The 16,121-nt window shown below is 39.4% G+C and overlaps 1 protein-coding gene across 3 annotated transcripts in view; it reads right to left on the bottom strand.

The window, feature by feature from the left end:
* The window catches only part of LOC127567274 (E3 ubiquitin-protein ligase RMND5A), a 43,103-nt gene that overhangs the window by 14,268 nt on the left and 12,714 nt on the right, over positions 1-16,121 (bottom strand). For 2 of the 3 annotated variants that reach the window (XM_052009960.1, XM_052009966.1), the window contains 5 exons: positions 15,227-15,369; positions 8,840-8,935; positions 5,805-5,939; positions 2,272-2,372; positions 1,597-1,763 (listed from right to left, as the gene is read on the bottom strand). In XM_052009960.1, coding sequence (XP_051865920.1) covers positions 1,597-1,763; positions 2,272-2,372; positions 5,805-5,939; positions 8,840-8,935; positions 15,227-15,369 — 642 coding nt within the window. The remainder of the gene's footprint in view (positions 1-1,596; positions 1,764-2,271; positions 2,373-5,804; positions 5,940-8,839; positions 8,936-15,226; positions 15,370-16,121) is intronic. The other variant, XM_052009973.1, reaches the window with a different exon arrangement.

Consider the following 16,121-nt stretch of genomic DNA (forward strand, 5'->3'; position numbering starts at 1 on the left):
TGCTGTTTCAGGACAAAGACACTTCTTCAGAACCGAAAGAAAATGAGAAGTGTGGATTAAGCAGAATTGTGAGGGAGAGGTGGAGATAAAATTGTCATAGCAGCTATTGCTTTAGAAGCAAACAGCACTTATAGAGACAGAAGGGACAACAAAAAACAAATATAGAAATAGAAAAAATAGAAAAAGGTAGGGCAACAACAGTGAGGAGAGGGAAAAGCATGGGGTGGTTATCCGAAATTGTTAAGTTGAATATCAAGTGCAGTGCAATGTGCCCTGGCAGAATATGAAGCTCTGTTCCTTGAGCTTATGTTGGGAATCATAGGAGATGAGATTTAAAAGGACATGACAAAGCTCAGGATCACCCTTGCAGACTGAACATAAAATGTTCTGTAAAATGGACACCCAATCTGTGCTTGGTTTCCCCAAGTTAGATGAGATAGCATTGAGAGCCCTACAGCAAAATTGGAAGAGGTGCAAGTGAATTGCTGCTCTGCGTGGTAGGACTTTTTTGGTTCCGTGGATAACCTCCAGATAATCTAATCTAATCTAATCCTCTCCCCTCCCTATATGTGGCTGTACCTTTCTTCTTTCATTATGTTCTTTCTTTTCCCTTGCCTCTAAATGCTAGTTTTTAAAGCAATTGTTCATTTGACAACTTTGGTCTGCCCCCATCACAAACATCCCCTCTGTTTTCTCCGACTCTCCTCTTCTCTGCAACTTGAAACACACCTATTTTCTCACTTTTCCCAGTTATGAAGGAATCTTGGACCCGAAATGTCAATTCTGATTTTCATCTGCTGATATTGGTTGACTTGTTGGCTGCTTCCAGCATTTTGTTTTTGTTTCAGATTTCCACCAGACAGTTTTTTGCTCCATACATTGTGTGAAGACTCAGTGAGAAGAAGCCTATCTGGCCACAATGCCCACCTCAAGTCAAAGAGCCTGCTGGTACTTACATAACATACACTTGAAGGTTTCTATCTCAACTCAATTTATCAAATGTTCTTCTGTCAGCCTCCAATCTTCTAAACTTCAACTCAATAAAGACTATGCTGCTTTTATTTTAAGAGACACCAAGCCCATTCCAAATCCTCATATACCTACACTGGTTCCTGATCAAGCAACTGCTCATTTTTTTTTAAAATTCCCCTCGTTGTGTTCAAACACCTCCATTGTCTCATGCCTCCCCATTTCAAGTCCTCCAGCCCATAAGTATCAGAATGTATTGCTTCATGTCTGGTTCCTTTTGCATCTGTGTTCTAATACTGGCAAACATATCTTCTATGCCAAGGTTCACTAGAATTCCCTCTATAAACTTTGTCTTGCTATCTCTGACCAAATTTCAGGTATCTGTGCCAATATATGCTCAAATGGCTCAATGTAAAAGTTCATCTGATAACAACTCCATAAAATATTTTGGAACATAACACAACATAAATTGTTTTAAATAAATGCAAGATATTGTTGCCAAAAATGTTACTTTGGGTTACTTGTGGGAGAGGGCAGGGAGAAAATTTGAGGAAAACTATTCCCAATGTCACACAGTAAAATATGCTTTCCCACAACATATTATTTCCAGTCTAAATTGCTGCTTACCTTTCTGGTGATTTAAAGCAAATGGCTGGAAGTTCTTTGCATATTGAAGTGCTTCCCTCTGATTTTCTGTACCTCCCATTAACAGACTTATAAAAAATAGCCTGTGCAGCTTGAACTCCAGAGAGCTATTCTGTGCCATCAACATCTCACGGTTTGAAACTGCCCATCTTTCAAGCAAAATAAATTCATCAACATGTTAATTAGAAATCCTACGGGTAACTATAAAATGTCAGCATTGCAATAAACCAATGAAAAGCCAACAAGTTGCTTCTAATTCAAGAATGTGGGAAGGATTCCTACTCTAACTGTAAAAAGAAAATCCTACACCACCCAGAAAAACTAAAAAGAGCTTTCCACACAAGACTCTTAAGAATTTCATAAATCCTCCAATTTGATTAAATTTGTATTCCTGTTTCAAACACGTACAGATTTATAAATAGAACTTCCACAGTTGCTGTGTATGACTCAATTCCTAAAGAAATATGACAATTTGAAATCATAGTCACAATCAAAACCTTACAGCATTCTGAGAATGCAGACCCCTGCTAAAAGGAGATGGCCAATTCTAAAGATATGTTTGTGGAACTTACATTTGTTGAGTTACTTAAAAAAAAATTACCAGATCTTCCTGGTTTTGCCATACATTTAATAATTATAAAATAAAATGAGACTTACTCTAGTGCAGGCCTTAGATCTCGTACTCTGAGTGCCTCCAGGATTCGATTTAATTCCACAAAGGGTTCCTTTTGGTTTCCTTCTATACACAAGCCAGCTTCCTAATGGGCAAATAAGTAGTGTTATTTAGAAGGTGGAATATGCCAAATAATTCTGCACAAAATATAAATCATTTGATCAATAGTATTGACAGTAATGAAGTTAGTGCAAAGTGAACTACAAATCAACTAACAAATTAGACATGAAAATATTTAAAACCAATTTATCCCACATTTATCAACTTCTTAACAAAAAGATGACAAGTAAGAGTCAATGATAAGTAAAGGCGACATTGGTACTCGTTATCTTAGCATCCTAAAATCTCCATCACAACACCCAATTGTATTTGAACAGCATAGACATTTTTGTATATTGACTTGCACACTATGATAAATATTAAAGTGTGAAAAGTAAATTTTTAACAATTTCTAGTTAGTTCTCAGATTCTACCCCACTATTGTACTCTGGAACAATAAATTGCAAGACAGTCCCTGCTTTGCCTCTTTCTTCAAGACTACAAAGCTTGAGCTTTCATAGTCATTTTTCATTACCATGCTCCACTTCTAATACCTTCAATATTGCTGTACTTTCAATATTGGCATTTTTTTTGTTCTGACTTGGTAATCATAACTGAACATAGTATTCTGTTCTGACCAGTACACAACAAGACATGAACTGCCTTTAGACCCAATCATCAATATCCCATCGCAGAAAGATTACATGTAATTAGGCTGATTCCAGTAGAGTATTGAAGGGCATTGACACAATTGGGGGTGCTACCCTTTAGATATTAAAACCAAGGTCCCATCTGCTCTCTTAGATGGGTTTAAAAAAAAATGTTGGAATTTTAAATAGCAGGAGAAATATTCTCAGTGTCCTGTTCTTCATCACACTACTGCTTTTAGGAACCTAGTGCATTCAAATTGCCGTAGAGGAACAAAGTACTTCATCGGCTGCAAAGAGCTCTGGTATACCCCATGGTTGTGAAAAGCAATGTACAACTTTGGGATTTGATTTATTTTTATTTGATCTGTGAGGGTGTTGTGCAAGAAAAATGTTTTTGGGGAAAAATAAGCAAATAACCTTGTTTTCTGATTATTCAATTCTCTGAGAAAGAAATAAGAGACCAATGATTTTAGTGTGCTATGCCACATTTAAAGTGAACGAACTGAAATTACAACAATAACGAGGTGTCAAAGTTTGTAAAACAGCTTGAAATATCCTGTTGATCCATATACTAGAAGATGTACTTAAGAAAGAAGACAGGATGGGCAATTGGTCAAAGGTACCTTCCCAAAGCACAGCCCCCACCTATCACATTGCTATTTCAGACCCTTGCCCATCCAAACCGTTTTGGAGGCAACATGGACATCATCACTGAATTACACTTTATTTATTCACCCTACTCCTCTGGCACTTTCTATTTCTTTGAGCATTTCACCTCGTTCCAGCTTTCTTGCCCATCATTTAAAATCCACATACTCTACCACCCACCCAAGAGCAATGAGAATTCTCACCAAAATATACTCAATGCTTTCCACCCTCCAGACTAGGCAACTTCATGTCTTTGAATCTGAATTCCATCTCAAAGTATCATGTTACCTTCCCATTTTTCCTTAACCTCCCCCCCATACAAACCCTACAACCTGGGCACCTCCTTGATTCTATCATCTCATGTGTTCTCACATCATTGACTAAATTACAGATACAGTTAGCTCTGATCACTGCTTTGCATTGTACTCCAGCCAATGTCTCATTTCTCAAAACCATTTCCTTCCTCCTCCTTTCTCCATGCCCTAGGGAAAAAAATCTTTCTAAATCACTTAAAAAATCTCTTTGGTCCTCAATTTCCCATCACATTTTTGCAGCTGTAAATCTGCTAAACCACCTTCACTTCCTCTTTTGACTCCCTAGGCTCAGCTGAAAGCATTACTCCCTCTCACTCTGGCCATTTCCCTGGCACAGGCATCATCTCCACCCCCTAAAGTTAAAGAAGCAGACTCAAGGAAGTGGAAATGAGGGCCTTACATGCCAGATCGGGTTGGACAAAAAGCACTGTTGGGCACACTCTTCAGTACCAATAGAATATTAAACTATATAACTTTAGTAAAAAGACAGTTTAATAGATTTGTTTTGTGTCCTCTACAGTGTTGCACAAATGCAGACGCATCTTTAGATACATATGGTGGCATCAAGTGGTTTTGGTATCTCTTGCTCAAAGTTCCCTGGTCTAAGCATGGTATGGATCACTCAATGGAGCTGAAGAGCTGAGAGCTATTTTTGTGCTGACGACAGTTGAAGCTGTGAAGGCTGATGCTGTTAGGCAAGTCAACTAAACTTTTTTCTTCTGCTCACTCGTACCACTTCCCTGATATTCTTTGGGACACCTGATTATTATTGTACATTGTGTTCTCCTATCTTCTTATGACAAATATGTTGGTCATTAGCCATTCAGGTCTATGCTGGCTCTCAGACCAATTCCATCATTTCAAATTCCCCACTTTAATTCCCCATGAGCGCTCTCTCTCTTTCACATGTTTAACAACTCCACTCTGATTCTCCTGCCACCCACCTATACCAGGGGGATTTTAACCTACCAACCAGCAATAGACAATAACCTACCAACTAGCAAGTCTTTAGGATGTAGGAGGAAACTAGAGTATCCAGGACAAGTCCAGACGTCACAGGGAACACATGCAAACTCCACATGGGCATTACTGGAGGCCAGGATCAAACCCAGGTAGCTGGAGCTGTGAGGCAAATCATTTCCAAAACAGCTCTCCAACCACCTTTCTCCCATACACCACCCCCAAACTTTAATAGGATTCCAGTCCTTAGCCCAGAAGACACAAATGTTTGTGCCCTGATGTCATCATCCCCATTCTCACCCTTTCCTTTCATCCATCCACCCAACCCTCCTCACCTATCCTATCCCAACCCTCTAATCATCAATCCACCCACACCCTGTGCACCCCCCTCAAGCTAAGTCCAACCATCCTGTTGTTACCCATCTCCATCCTAAACCTCTCTCAACTACCCACAACCTTCAATTTACAGTCTACCTTGTTTTCTTCCACTAGTTCTGCAGTGGCCAATATGTCTTTCGCTCACTGCTTAGGAACTTGTATCCAATAGAATATTGCCGCCAGGAGGCCACACACAAAACCAGTGCAAGACCCCACATCGTTTCATAATGCTTTTTCATATGTAAAGGTATATTCGAGGCAGCTGAGGGTTTATAAGTGCAGCACAACAGACTGACATAAAAGCAGAGCATGATAGTATATTTAGCACATAATGTGAAGGAACAAAGCGTTTACACTGAGTTGTACATGAAGAATTAACTCTACTTGATTTTCAGAAGATTGAAGAAAAAAGAAAGGACAGCAAGTATAAAGTTCAATCCATTTTCAAAGAGTTGAACTCAGAGCCAATTGAGGAACAGATAAATATTAATTGCACAATGCAAACTACAGCAGTATCCATCATCTTACCTGACAGAGTTCCTCTGCCACATCAAGCATCCCTTGTCTGAAGAAGTGTTCCACCATTACCTCACTGAGGAGACGTTGGCTATCAGTTTGCCAGCATCCATCTATTGCCACTCCGCTGATATCAGCATCAAAATTCTATTTAAAAAAATGCAAGTGGGAAAATTAGCCTTCAAAGAGGATTATTATTCAAAATGCATTACTTTAGTCATTGTGCAATTGCCAGTAATCATAAAAAAAGGTTCAGAAGGGCAGGTGGGCCAAAGGGCCTGTTTCTGTGCTGTATGGCTCAATGGGAGCTGAAATAATAGTAAAATAGTTTTTTCATGTTTAAGATGAAACTCCGATATTTCTTTCTACATCACTGCATAAGAAAGAACATTTTATGAGTGACTCCAAATCAAATCACAGGTTTGTTATAGTACAGATGACAGCTATTCAACCATCGAGTCTGTGCTTGTCCTTTGTAGACAAACCAACTCAGCATCTTCAATTATTTGTACAATTTCCCTTTGAAAGCCAGAATGGAACCAGCATTCACCATACTTTCAAACAGTACCTCTGTGCAAAATAGTTTTTCCCTCATCTAAGCCCTTGATCTTTTGTCAATTATTTCACCTCTGTCCCTTCAGTTCTTTTATCCTTCCATTGATAGGAACAGTTTCCTTTCTATTTATCTTATCTAAGCCAATCAAGATTTTGTTTAACTCCATCATATCTTCAATCACTTTTCTCTGCTCAAAAATGGACTATCTAGCTTATCCTTGTAAATGAAATCCTTTATCATAAGAAACATTCTAACATACGTTTTCTGCACACTTTCCAGGATATTCACATCCTCCTACAGTACTATGACCAGCTTTAAATACAATTCTCCAGTTGTGGCCTAAAAAGTGCATTCTGTTCCACTATGCAATGTCTTAGTGACTACTTTCTCATCCTTTCTCACCTTTAAGGGATGATTTAATTGTGTAATGTAGTGTACTGGTATATAAAAGGACAGGCGACACATCTACACGTATTTCAAGCATAAGATGTGCTATTTCAATCAGGGAATGAATGGTCAGGCATTGCCAAAAGCATTAAGAGTCTTAAAATAAACAGGCTTGTTTTTGTTTTGCAACTTCCAGCGGTCTACACTGAAGAGGTCCAAAATGTACGCTCCCAAATGGAGATATTAAATACTAGAGATATCAGCAGAATAGTTTTAAAATAGCTTTTGCCAAACTTCTGAGCTGTGCGATTCAGGAAAATCCAGCTTTCAAAAATGAATAAAACTAGCTCAGTATCTTTCTCCCAGCAGCAGTTGTTCTTCTGGAGAGAAATACATTGGTTAACACTATATTTAAACAGGAGAAAGTTGGAAAAGAAATCCTGATCAAAGAAAATCAATTTCTAAAAGGAAACAATGCATTCATGCGTTGACAATTCAAAGATCAGTGTGACAACAAGGTGTTGAGGAAGAAACAAAAGAGTCTGCAAAAGAATTTGGATCAATTAAGTGATTAGACAAGAAGAGCATAGATGGAGTATAATGTGGGAAGTATGAAGTTATCCACTTTTTTTAAAAAAAAGATTGTTTAACGAAACTATTAAACATCAGTGTTCAGAGGGATCAGGGTGTTCTTGTGCAAATGAAAATACAGCAAGTCAATGACAGAGAGAGCACAGAAACAGGTCCTTCAGCCCATCTCGTCCATGCCAACTGAGGTGCCTACCTGAGCTAGTCCCATTGGCCAGTATTTGGCCCGCTTCCCTCCTATCCATGACCATATCCCATGACTTTTAATTACTGTCATTGTACCCACTTCTACTGTTGGCTCATTCCACATACCCACCACCCACTGAAAAACTTGCCCTTCAGGTCCTTTCCAAATCTTTGTCCTCCTACCTCCAGCCTCCCTACCCTGAGAAAAAGATTATGACCATCCATCTGATCTATGCCCCTCATGATTTTATAAACCTCTAACAAGGTCACCCCTCACTCTCCTTTGCTCCAAGGAAAATAGTCCCAGCCTATCCAGTCGCTCCCTACAACCCAAACCCTCCACTCCTGGCGACATCCCTCTGATTCTTCTCGGTACCTCTCCAGCCTAATCACGTTGGTAGTTAAAATATTTTGTTCCTCCTTTGGAAATCCACATATTCAATGCATGTTTCAGGAGAAACTTTTTTTTTTACTTATTGTAGGCACACACTCAAAGTATTCTCCAAACTTTTCAATGTATAAAATTATCTCAAAAGAGAAAGCTAAACTGTCTTACCAGGTCAACAACGTACTTCAAACAAACAGTGACTAACTAAATTGGAATGCTGGAAGTCAACAAGAAAGCCACATAGCAAAACAAAAACCAATAAGACTAGATTTTCTTCAGTCATACATGATAGAAAAATCTCTTAAAACCAATTCTGCTACTCCAGCATTTCTACATTTGATATGTTAAATTGTAATACTAAACTTTCCTGAATTTCCTACACCTTAGCAAATAGCAACAGTATAAAAGATCAAGTTTAATATGGTGGACTGATCAGACTACATTAGTATGGTTTTGTCTGTCAACAGAACATTGACAGCTTTGGCACCAGTCAAAAGTTATTTATACTTTAACTGCTTGAAAACACAAAAACTGTGGCAAAAAGAGCTTATTTTTCCCATGAGATCTGTTGGCCCCAGTTGCATTAGATGTGATAAAAAAATGTATTTAGATCACTCATTCAGTCCCAGCACCTGTCCCCCAGAAAATTCACAGGAAAAATGTAAAGCAGTTCAGTACTGTAAAAGCCAACAAGATTCCTAGTCTGAATGATATGTCAGCAATAAAAGATACATTATGTCTGCATCACCTACTAACCCAGTGTATTACAAGCTAAAGATATAATTACATAGTTAAGCAGGTTTGAACTGTGAGATAGTTAAATGAACAATGCCCGATCTGGGCTATCAGCAAAATGCCAAACAAGCCAATGGCAAAATAAGATTTTACGAACACTCCTGCACAAATAAAACATTTTTGATGGGTTGAGGATAACCAATTTACCTGATTAGTAGCAAAATTCTGTCCCATTCGTGGATAAAAGGAGCAGTATTTGGCATCTACTGTAAGTATAAAGAATGGAGAAACATGCCGAAAGACCTGGAATTAGACAAAAGTAGAAGAAACGAATAAAATGATTTAAATAGGGTTCTTTGCGTGGGCAGAGGGTGATAGTGGCAAAAAATCAAGATATAAACATTCACTTTGCATTTAGTTTTTAAAAAACTGCATAAATTGACTGTTTCCTTATAAGATTTAATTAGCAGAATTCTGTAGAGCCTTTTACTACAAACAGCTATGAATTCTCTTTACCACAATCCAGTTCATACAACAGGTCAGTAAAGGAAACACCAAGTCTAAATGGATAATCTACACAAACCATCTATGCTAAATCGGCTGATACTGGTTGCACAAATAACTAAAATCACCTAGGATAGATGCACATGTAGATGGGATGTGGGCTTTACTGGTAAGGCCAGCATTAACTGCCAGTCCCTAAAATTATCACAGAATTAAGATCATGGCCCACCAATATTCTAATATTGACCTCACTGCCTAACAAAGGCCGATCAGCCTATCTTACTTAACACAGTGGCTGCAGAGCAAATAATACTCAAATAATTTGGGATTTAAACAAAAACAATAGAGTCAGGGAAGCATACAGCACAGAAACAGGCCCTTTGGCTCACTGAGTCAATGCTGACCACCAAATACTAATTAACACTAATACCCGTTATTTTATTTTCTACAATGGTATCACAATAACAATAAATTCTTGTTTAAAGACTATTTAAAAAGAGAAAACATTGTAACCATTTAGCAGGTCAGAGAACATCTGTGGAAAGGGAAACATGTTGAAGACCCTTCAACTGAACTGGGAAAGAGAAAGTTGCAGGGAGGGTGATGGATAGGATAGGACAAAGGGAACATTTCTGATAAAGCAAGGCCAGATTGCCAAGGTGCGAGTTTTGATTGTCATCTTATCGAAGACGAGAGGAAAACAGAAACCACTGCAGAGGAACAAGACAAAAAAAGAAAGTCTGAAATCCCTTCAGAGGAAGGAGTAGAGCTTTTTCAAAGCTGGCATTCCTGACAGTGAAAATCAAAGCTCTGCAGATGCTGAAATAAAAACAGAAAATCCTAGAAACACATCAGCTCAGGCAGCATCTATAGAAAGAAACAGAGTTAATGCTTCTGGTCAAAGATTCTTCATAAGAATTTAAAGTGAGAAAACACATTTAAAACCTGATTCACTGATGTCCTTCATGAATAGAAAGCTGTCATGCTTACCTGACTTACATGCAATGGGCAGGCCCAGAATAATCCAGTTGACTTTCGGCTCACTTTAGCAATATGTAGAATTGCATCAAAATCATGATGAAACACTTTAAGACTGGACACGCCACCTGCTATTGACCTATTCACTGGATACAACCATAGCAAAGTTGTAGCCAGACCAGTCAATCATGCAATGACTTTCTCATTAACATCTGGAGATTTGGGTCAAAATTAGGAGAGCTATCCAATGGGTAAAGTCAAAAAACAGCCAGACATGGAATCATACTTTACTGTCAATATGCCAGACTCCTACATCACAATGCTCAGGCACATCCTGACGCACCTACAGGAGACCATCCAGAGGTGGTAGCACAATGTTATATAGGCAGGAACAAATGACACTTAGGACTCCTATACTCTGGCTCATACATTCATAGCATGGAAAAATGCTCTTCGGCCCAATTCATCTATGCCGACCAAGATATCTATCGTCGCTAATCCCATTTGCCTGTATTTGGCCCGTATCTGTCTAAACCATGTAACTGTCCAAATGTCTTTTAAACATTGTAATTGCATCTGTCTCTATCACCATCTTTGGCAGCTTGTTCCTGATGGCAACATCATTTGTGTGAAAAACTTGCCCCTCAGATCCCCTTTAAACCTTTCCCCCTCACCTTAAACCTACACTTCTCACAATTTTTATGAACCTCTAAAAAGTCACCACTCACTCAACCTCATTTGCTTTAGAGAAAACAGTCTCATCCTATCCAATCTCAAGCCCTCCAGACAAGGAAAAATTTCTGTGAATTTTTTCTGCACCCTCTCTAGCTTAATCAGATCCTTCCTATAGGATGGTGACTAGAACTGCACACAATAGTCCAAGTGCAGTCGAACCAACAATTTGCACAACTGTAACATGAAGTTTCAACTCTTGTACTCAAGGCCTTGGCCGATGAAGACAAGCATACCATATGCCTGCTTCACCACTTTCAGGGAACTATGTACTTGTACCCCAAGATCTTGCTGCTTAATAACACTCTCCAGGGTCCTTCTATTCACTCTGCATATCCTGGCCTGGTTTACCTTCCCAAAGTGCATCACTTCACACTTGTCTGAATTAAATTCCATCTGCCATTCCTTTGCCCACTTTCCCAGTTGATCTAGGTCTTGTTGTAACCTTAGACAACCTTCTTCACTGTTCACTACACCACCAATTTTGGTGTCATTGGCCAACTTGCTAATCATGCCACCTACAATCTCTTCCAAATCATTAATATACATGATGAACAATAAAGGACCCAGCACTAATCCATGTGGCACATGACTGGTTACAGGTCTCTAATCTGAAAAGAACCCTCCACTACCACCCTCTGTCTCCTACCACCAAGCCAATTTTGTTTCCAATTTGCTATCTCACCCTGGATCCCATGTATTCTAACATTTTGGACTAGGTCAAACACAAATGAAAACCTCCTGCCATTATGTTTCTATTTCTTTGTTCAGTAGATGTGCATGGTGCCAGTAAGGCCGACTTATTCTGTCTATCCCAAATTGCTCCTGAAATGAGGAGGCAGTTTTGAATCTGTAGTCACATAAAGGCTACACAAAAAGTGCTGGAGGAACTCAGCAGGTCAGGAGCATCCATGAAGGGAAATAAACAGTCGATGTTTCAGGTCCTGATGAAGGGTCTCAGCCTGAAACGTCAACTGTTTATTTCCCTCCATGGATGCTGCCTGACCTGCTGAGTTCCTCCAGCACTTCTTATGTATTGCTCCAGATTCCAGCATCTGCAGAATTTGTTGTGTCACATATAGGCTGAATTGGGCAAGGATGAGAGATTTCCTTCCTGAGGGGCACAAATGAACCAACTGGGGATTTTTTAAACCACAATTGGTCATTATGTTCAGCATCATTGAAACCACCTTTTTATTCCAAATTTATCTGCTAAGCAGCATGCAGTTGACAAAACCTAACAAACCACAGAGCCAACTGGTGAGATCAAAGCTTTGCAGTCTTAGAGTTATATAGCACAGAAACAGGCCCTTCAATCCAATTAGCCCATGCTGACCAAGATGCTCTATCCAAGCTAGTCTCATTTGCCAGTGTTTGGCCCACAACCTTCTAAACCTTTCCAACCCACGTACCTGTCCGACTGTCTCTTAAAAGTTGTTATTTTACCTACCTCAACCACTTCCTCTGGCAGCTCATTCCACATAGATACCACCCTTTGTGTAAAAAAGTTGCCCCTCAAGATCTTATTAAATCTTTCCCCTCTCACCTTAAACCTATGCCCTGTAGTTATTCATTCCCCAACCCTGGGAAAGAGACTGAGTGTATTCACCCCATCTATGCCCCCCATGATTTATACACCTCTATAAGATCATCTCTTAGTCTCCTACACTCTAAGGACTAAAGTCCTAGCCTGTCCAATCTCTCCCTATAACTCAATCCCTCAAGTCCTGTTAATATCCTTGTAAATCTTTTCTGCACTCTTTCCAGCTTAATGGCATCTTTCCTATAGCAGGGTGACCAAAACTGAACACAATACTCTATGTACGGCTTCATCAGTGTCCTGTACAACCGCACCATGACCTCCCAACTTTTATACTCAATGCCCTGACTTATGAAGGCCAGCATGCCAAAAGCCTTCTTCACCACCATGTCTACCTGTGACTCCACTTTCAGTGAACCATGTACTTGTATTCCAAGCTCCCTTTGTTCTACAACAGTCCCCAGGGTCCTGCCGTTCACTGTGAAAGTCTACCTGGATTTGACTTTCCAAAATGCAACACCTCGCACTTCTCTGAATTAAACTCCATTTGCCATTTCTTGGCCCACTTAAGATCATCCTGTAATTTTTGATAACCTCCTTCATTGACACTAAAATAGGCAGTATAGTGGACACCTGCAAAGTTACTAACGATGCCTTGTACATTCTTATCCAAATCGTTGATATAGATGACAAACAACAATGGGCCCAGCAATGACCCGAGACACAACAATGGTCAAGTCTCCAGTCTGAGAAACAACCTTCCACCATCACCCTCTGCTTTCTACCATCAAGCCAACTGTATCCAATTAGCCAGCTCTCCCTGTATTCCATGCAATCTAACCTTCCAGAGCAGCCTACCATGTGGAACTTTATCAAAGGCCTTACTGAAGTCCATATAAACCACGTCTACCACCCTGCCCTCATCAACTTTCTTGGTCACATCATCAAAAAACTTAAATCAATTTCATAAGACATGATCTCCAATGCACAAAGTCTTGCTATTTGTAATCGTGAAAAGTCTTTGAGCCAGAGTCATACAGCACAGATACAGGCCCTCAGCTCACCACATCCATGCTGACTATCGAGTACCTATCAGTATTCTTCCCATTTACTAGCACGGTCTGTAGCCTTCTATAGCTTGGTGACTGAAGTGCTCATCTAAATACTTAAAGGTTGTGCTGGTACCTCCCTCCGCCACCCTGAAGCATTGCGTTCCAGATTCCAAACACCCTTTGTCACATCATTCCTGTTGTGTGGTGGCCAAAACTGCACATGTAGTCCAACCAATGTTTTATAAAAAGATGTACCATATCCTTCCTGTTCTTACATACTATGCTCAAGTTAATGAAGGCAAGTATCCTGTATGCCTCCGCCTTCTTAACCTCATAATCAGAGTCATACAGCACAGAAGCAGGCTCTTTCTGCACTGATGACCGATGAGACTCGAAAACAACGGGAAGGTTTAGCAAAAGGTGCGATATCCTGTTATGCTAGGACCAAGCGAGGCGCAAAGCCCTCCTTAACTATACAGATGCGCCCTGCAGGACAGTCCTTCAGAGCTTCTCCATGGGTTGGTTCATGGCCAACACCTGGCGACTTTCAAGCACCATCATGTCTTGCTGAAGTATCCCAGGGCTTCCCTTCAGCGATAGACAGTGGTGGTCAACGCAACGTTGCTAAATATTACCATGAATTGTATGCAATTTGACCTCGATTTTACCAGGGAAGCGTTAAGTGAAAAAGTTTGGGTTTTTGCTCTTGTTCTTTTAGTTTAGATTAGATTTGATTTGTAGCTGTGTTTTAGACATCAAATTAGAACTGTAGTTTCCTTTGTTTTTAGTTGTGTTATATAAAATTACTTGAATTTTGTGAAATTGTACTCTTTCATTTCCGACTCTGTTGTTTGAAAGGAACCCAAAAGAACCTGAGTTCTGTTTTAATATAAGCACCAAAGCCTTTGAGCAATTGATGAAAATAGTATTTGATGATCAAAACTGCAGATTTGGCACAAAATGCATGGTCCACCAGGTAGCAGTGATATCTGCCCACCAATGCACTTGAGACCTGGACTACCTACAGCAGATATTATTTTTCCATCCAGAGGCTTGGCAGCACAGCCAAATGAACTAGACAATGAAGCCGATATTTTTCAACCTCGTGGAAAACCACAGGGGGCCTGCCACCAGTCCCACCCCCGATACAAAGAGTCAGTACCTCTTATAAGGCTTTCCTTACAAGTGTCATTTTTTTTAGGTTATTCACGGGGGCATTAAAAAAAAGCTAGCAATACCAGGTTCTGCATAAAACATATTTCCAAAAATAGTGAATGGCAACCCAGTGTGTGGCCATGGTAGCCACACAGTGCCGGCAATCTGTAAATGCACCAAGAGTAAACATCAGCAGCAGCCACGCACATTCCCAGGACTAAAGGCCCTGCTCACCGTCGGTTCCAGATGTAGAAGTCTAGCTGGTGATGAAAATGCGTTCAGCAATCTCCTTTCACAGTACATTTCTGTTTTACACAGTACATCTGTTTTATGAATACAGATTTTGTCTAGCTATTTATTAAAATTGTCTGCATGTAGTACAGAATTCTGCATAAATAGTGAAGACTGAGCCAAGAAAGTCAATTATAGGAAAGAACATTTCCAGAAAATCAACACCAAAAATTATAAAAATCAACAAGAATAATGTTTATATTTCTGCTAATGTAAAAATCAAAACAAAAATCAGCTGTTCTTACAAACTGTTCATACAATTCTAATTCCAGGTAAGTAAACTCAATGCTAAGTCAAATTTCTATGACAAAACAGTGGAGTCTTCACAGACCATAAACTTACCCGGTCAATGGCTTTTCCTACACGTGAAACACTGCAGTGAATGTCCTTGTGGTCAGAGGCCAGTTTTTGAACTGTGTCCTTTATTCTTTTGCAACACTGAGACAAAACAAGCGACAAGGTCCCTGATAGCTCAACATCTTGACCTAATGCCATACAGAAAAAAAAAAGATGCATTTTTATAAATTGACAAGTTCAACCATTATTCCTATATTGGTAATTTAGCATTGCTCATAAACATGCACTACATATTTTTGTCCTCTGAACATCTTCCGGTACCTAATAATCAATTGTTATGCCTAGTGCAAGTTATGGTTTAACAGCAACCTAATTATGTCCACACTAACTGACTCGATGTGCACTTTAGTTATTGTCTTTTCATTTAATTCTCAAAATGTGAACATTGGCAACAAAGCTATTACTATTTGTCAATTTGAAAACTCTGACTTAATGAACCTTTGGTCGCAGGTTTAAAGTAATAAAGTAGAAGTAGCAAATGCAATACAATGATTTATTTTAAAAACATGCAGTAAGTAGTTATCTGGAACACAATGCTTGAAAGACCAACAAAAACAGATTCAAATTAAGTCTTTCAAAAAGACTTTTCAAAAATTAATTGGAATAGTATCTGAAGTGAAAACATTTACAGGCCTACAGGCGAAGAACTCAAGAACAGGACCACCTGGATGGCTCTTATAAAAAAGCCAGCACCAGCTTAATGGTTGAATATCTCCTTCTGTGCTGTTACAATTCTATGATCCTAGTTGCTCTAGAGAATGTAAGGTTAAGTGTGGTAGCCTTCTTGAACCACTGCAGTCTGTATGATGAAGTTCCTACCATATTGTTAGGTAGAGCTTAGATTCACCATCAAAGCAACATTATTTATGTCCTTCATAAT

The sequence above is a fragment of the Pristis pectinata genome, chromosome 2 (genome assembly GCF_009764475.1).
Source record: "Pristis pectinata isolate sPriPec2 chromosome 2, sPriPec2.1.pri, whole genome shotgun sequence".
In the NCBI taxonomy this organism is placed as follows: domain Eukaryota; kingdom Metazoa; phylum Chordata; class Chondrichthyes; order Rhinopristiformes; family Pristidae; genus Pristis; species Pristis pectinata.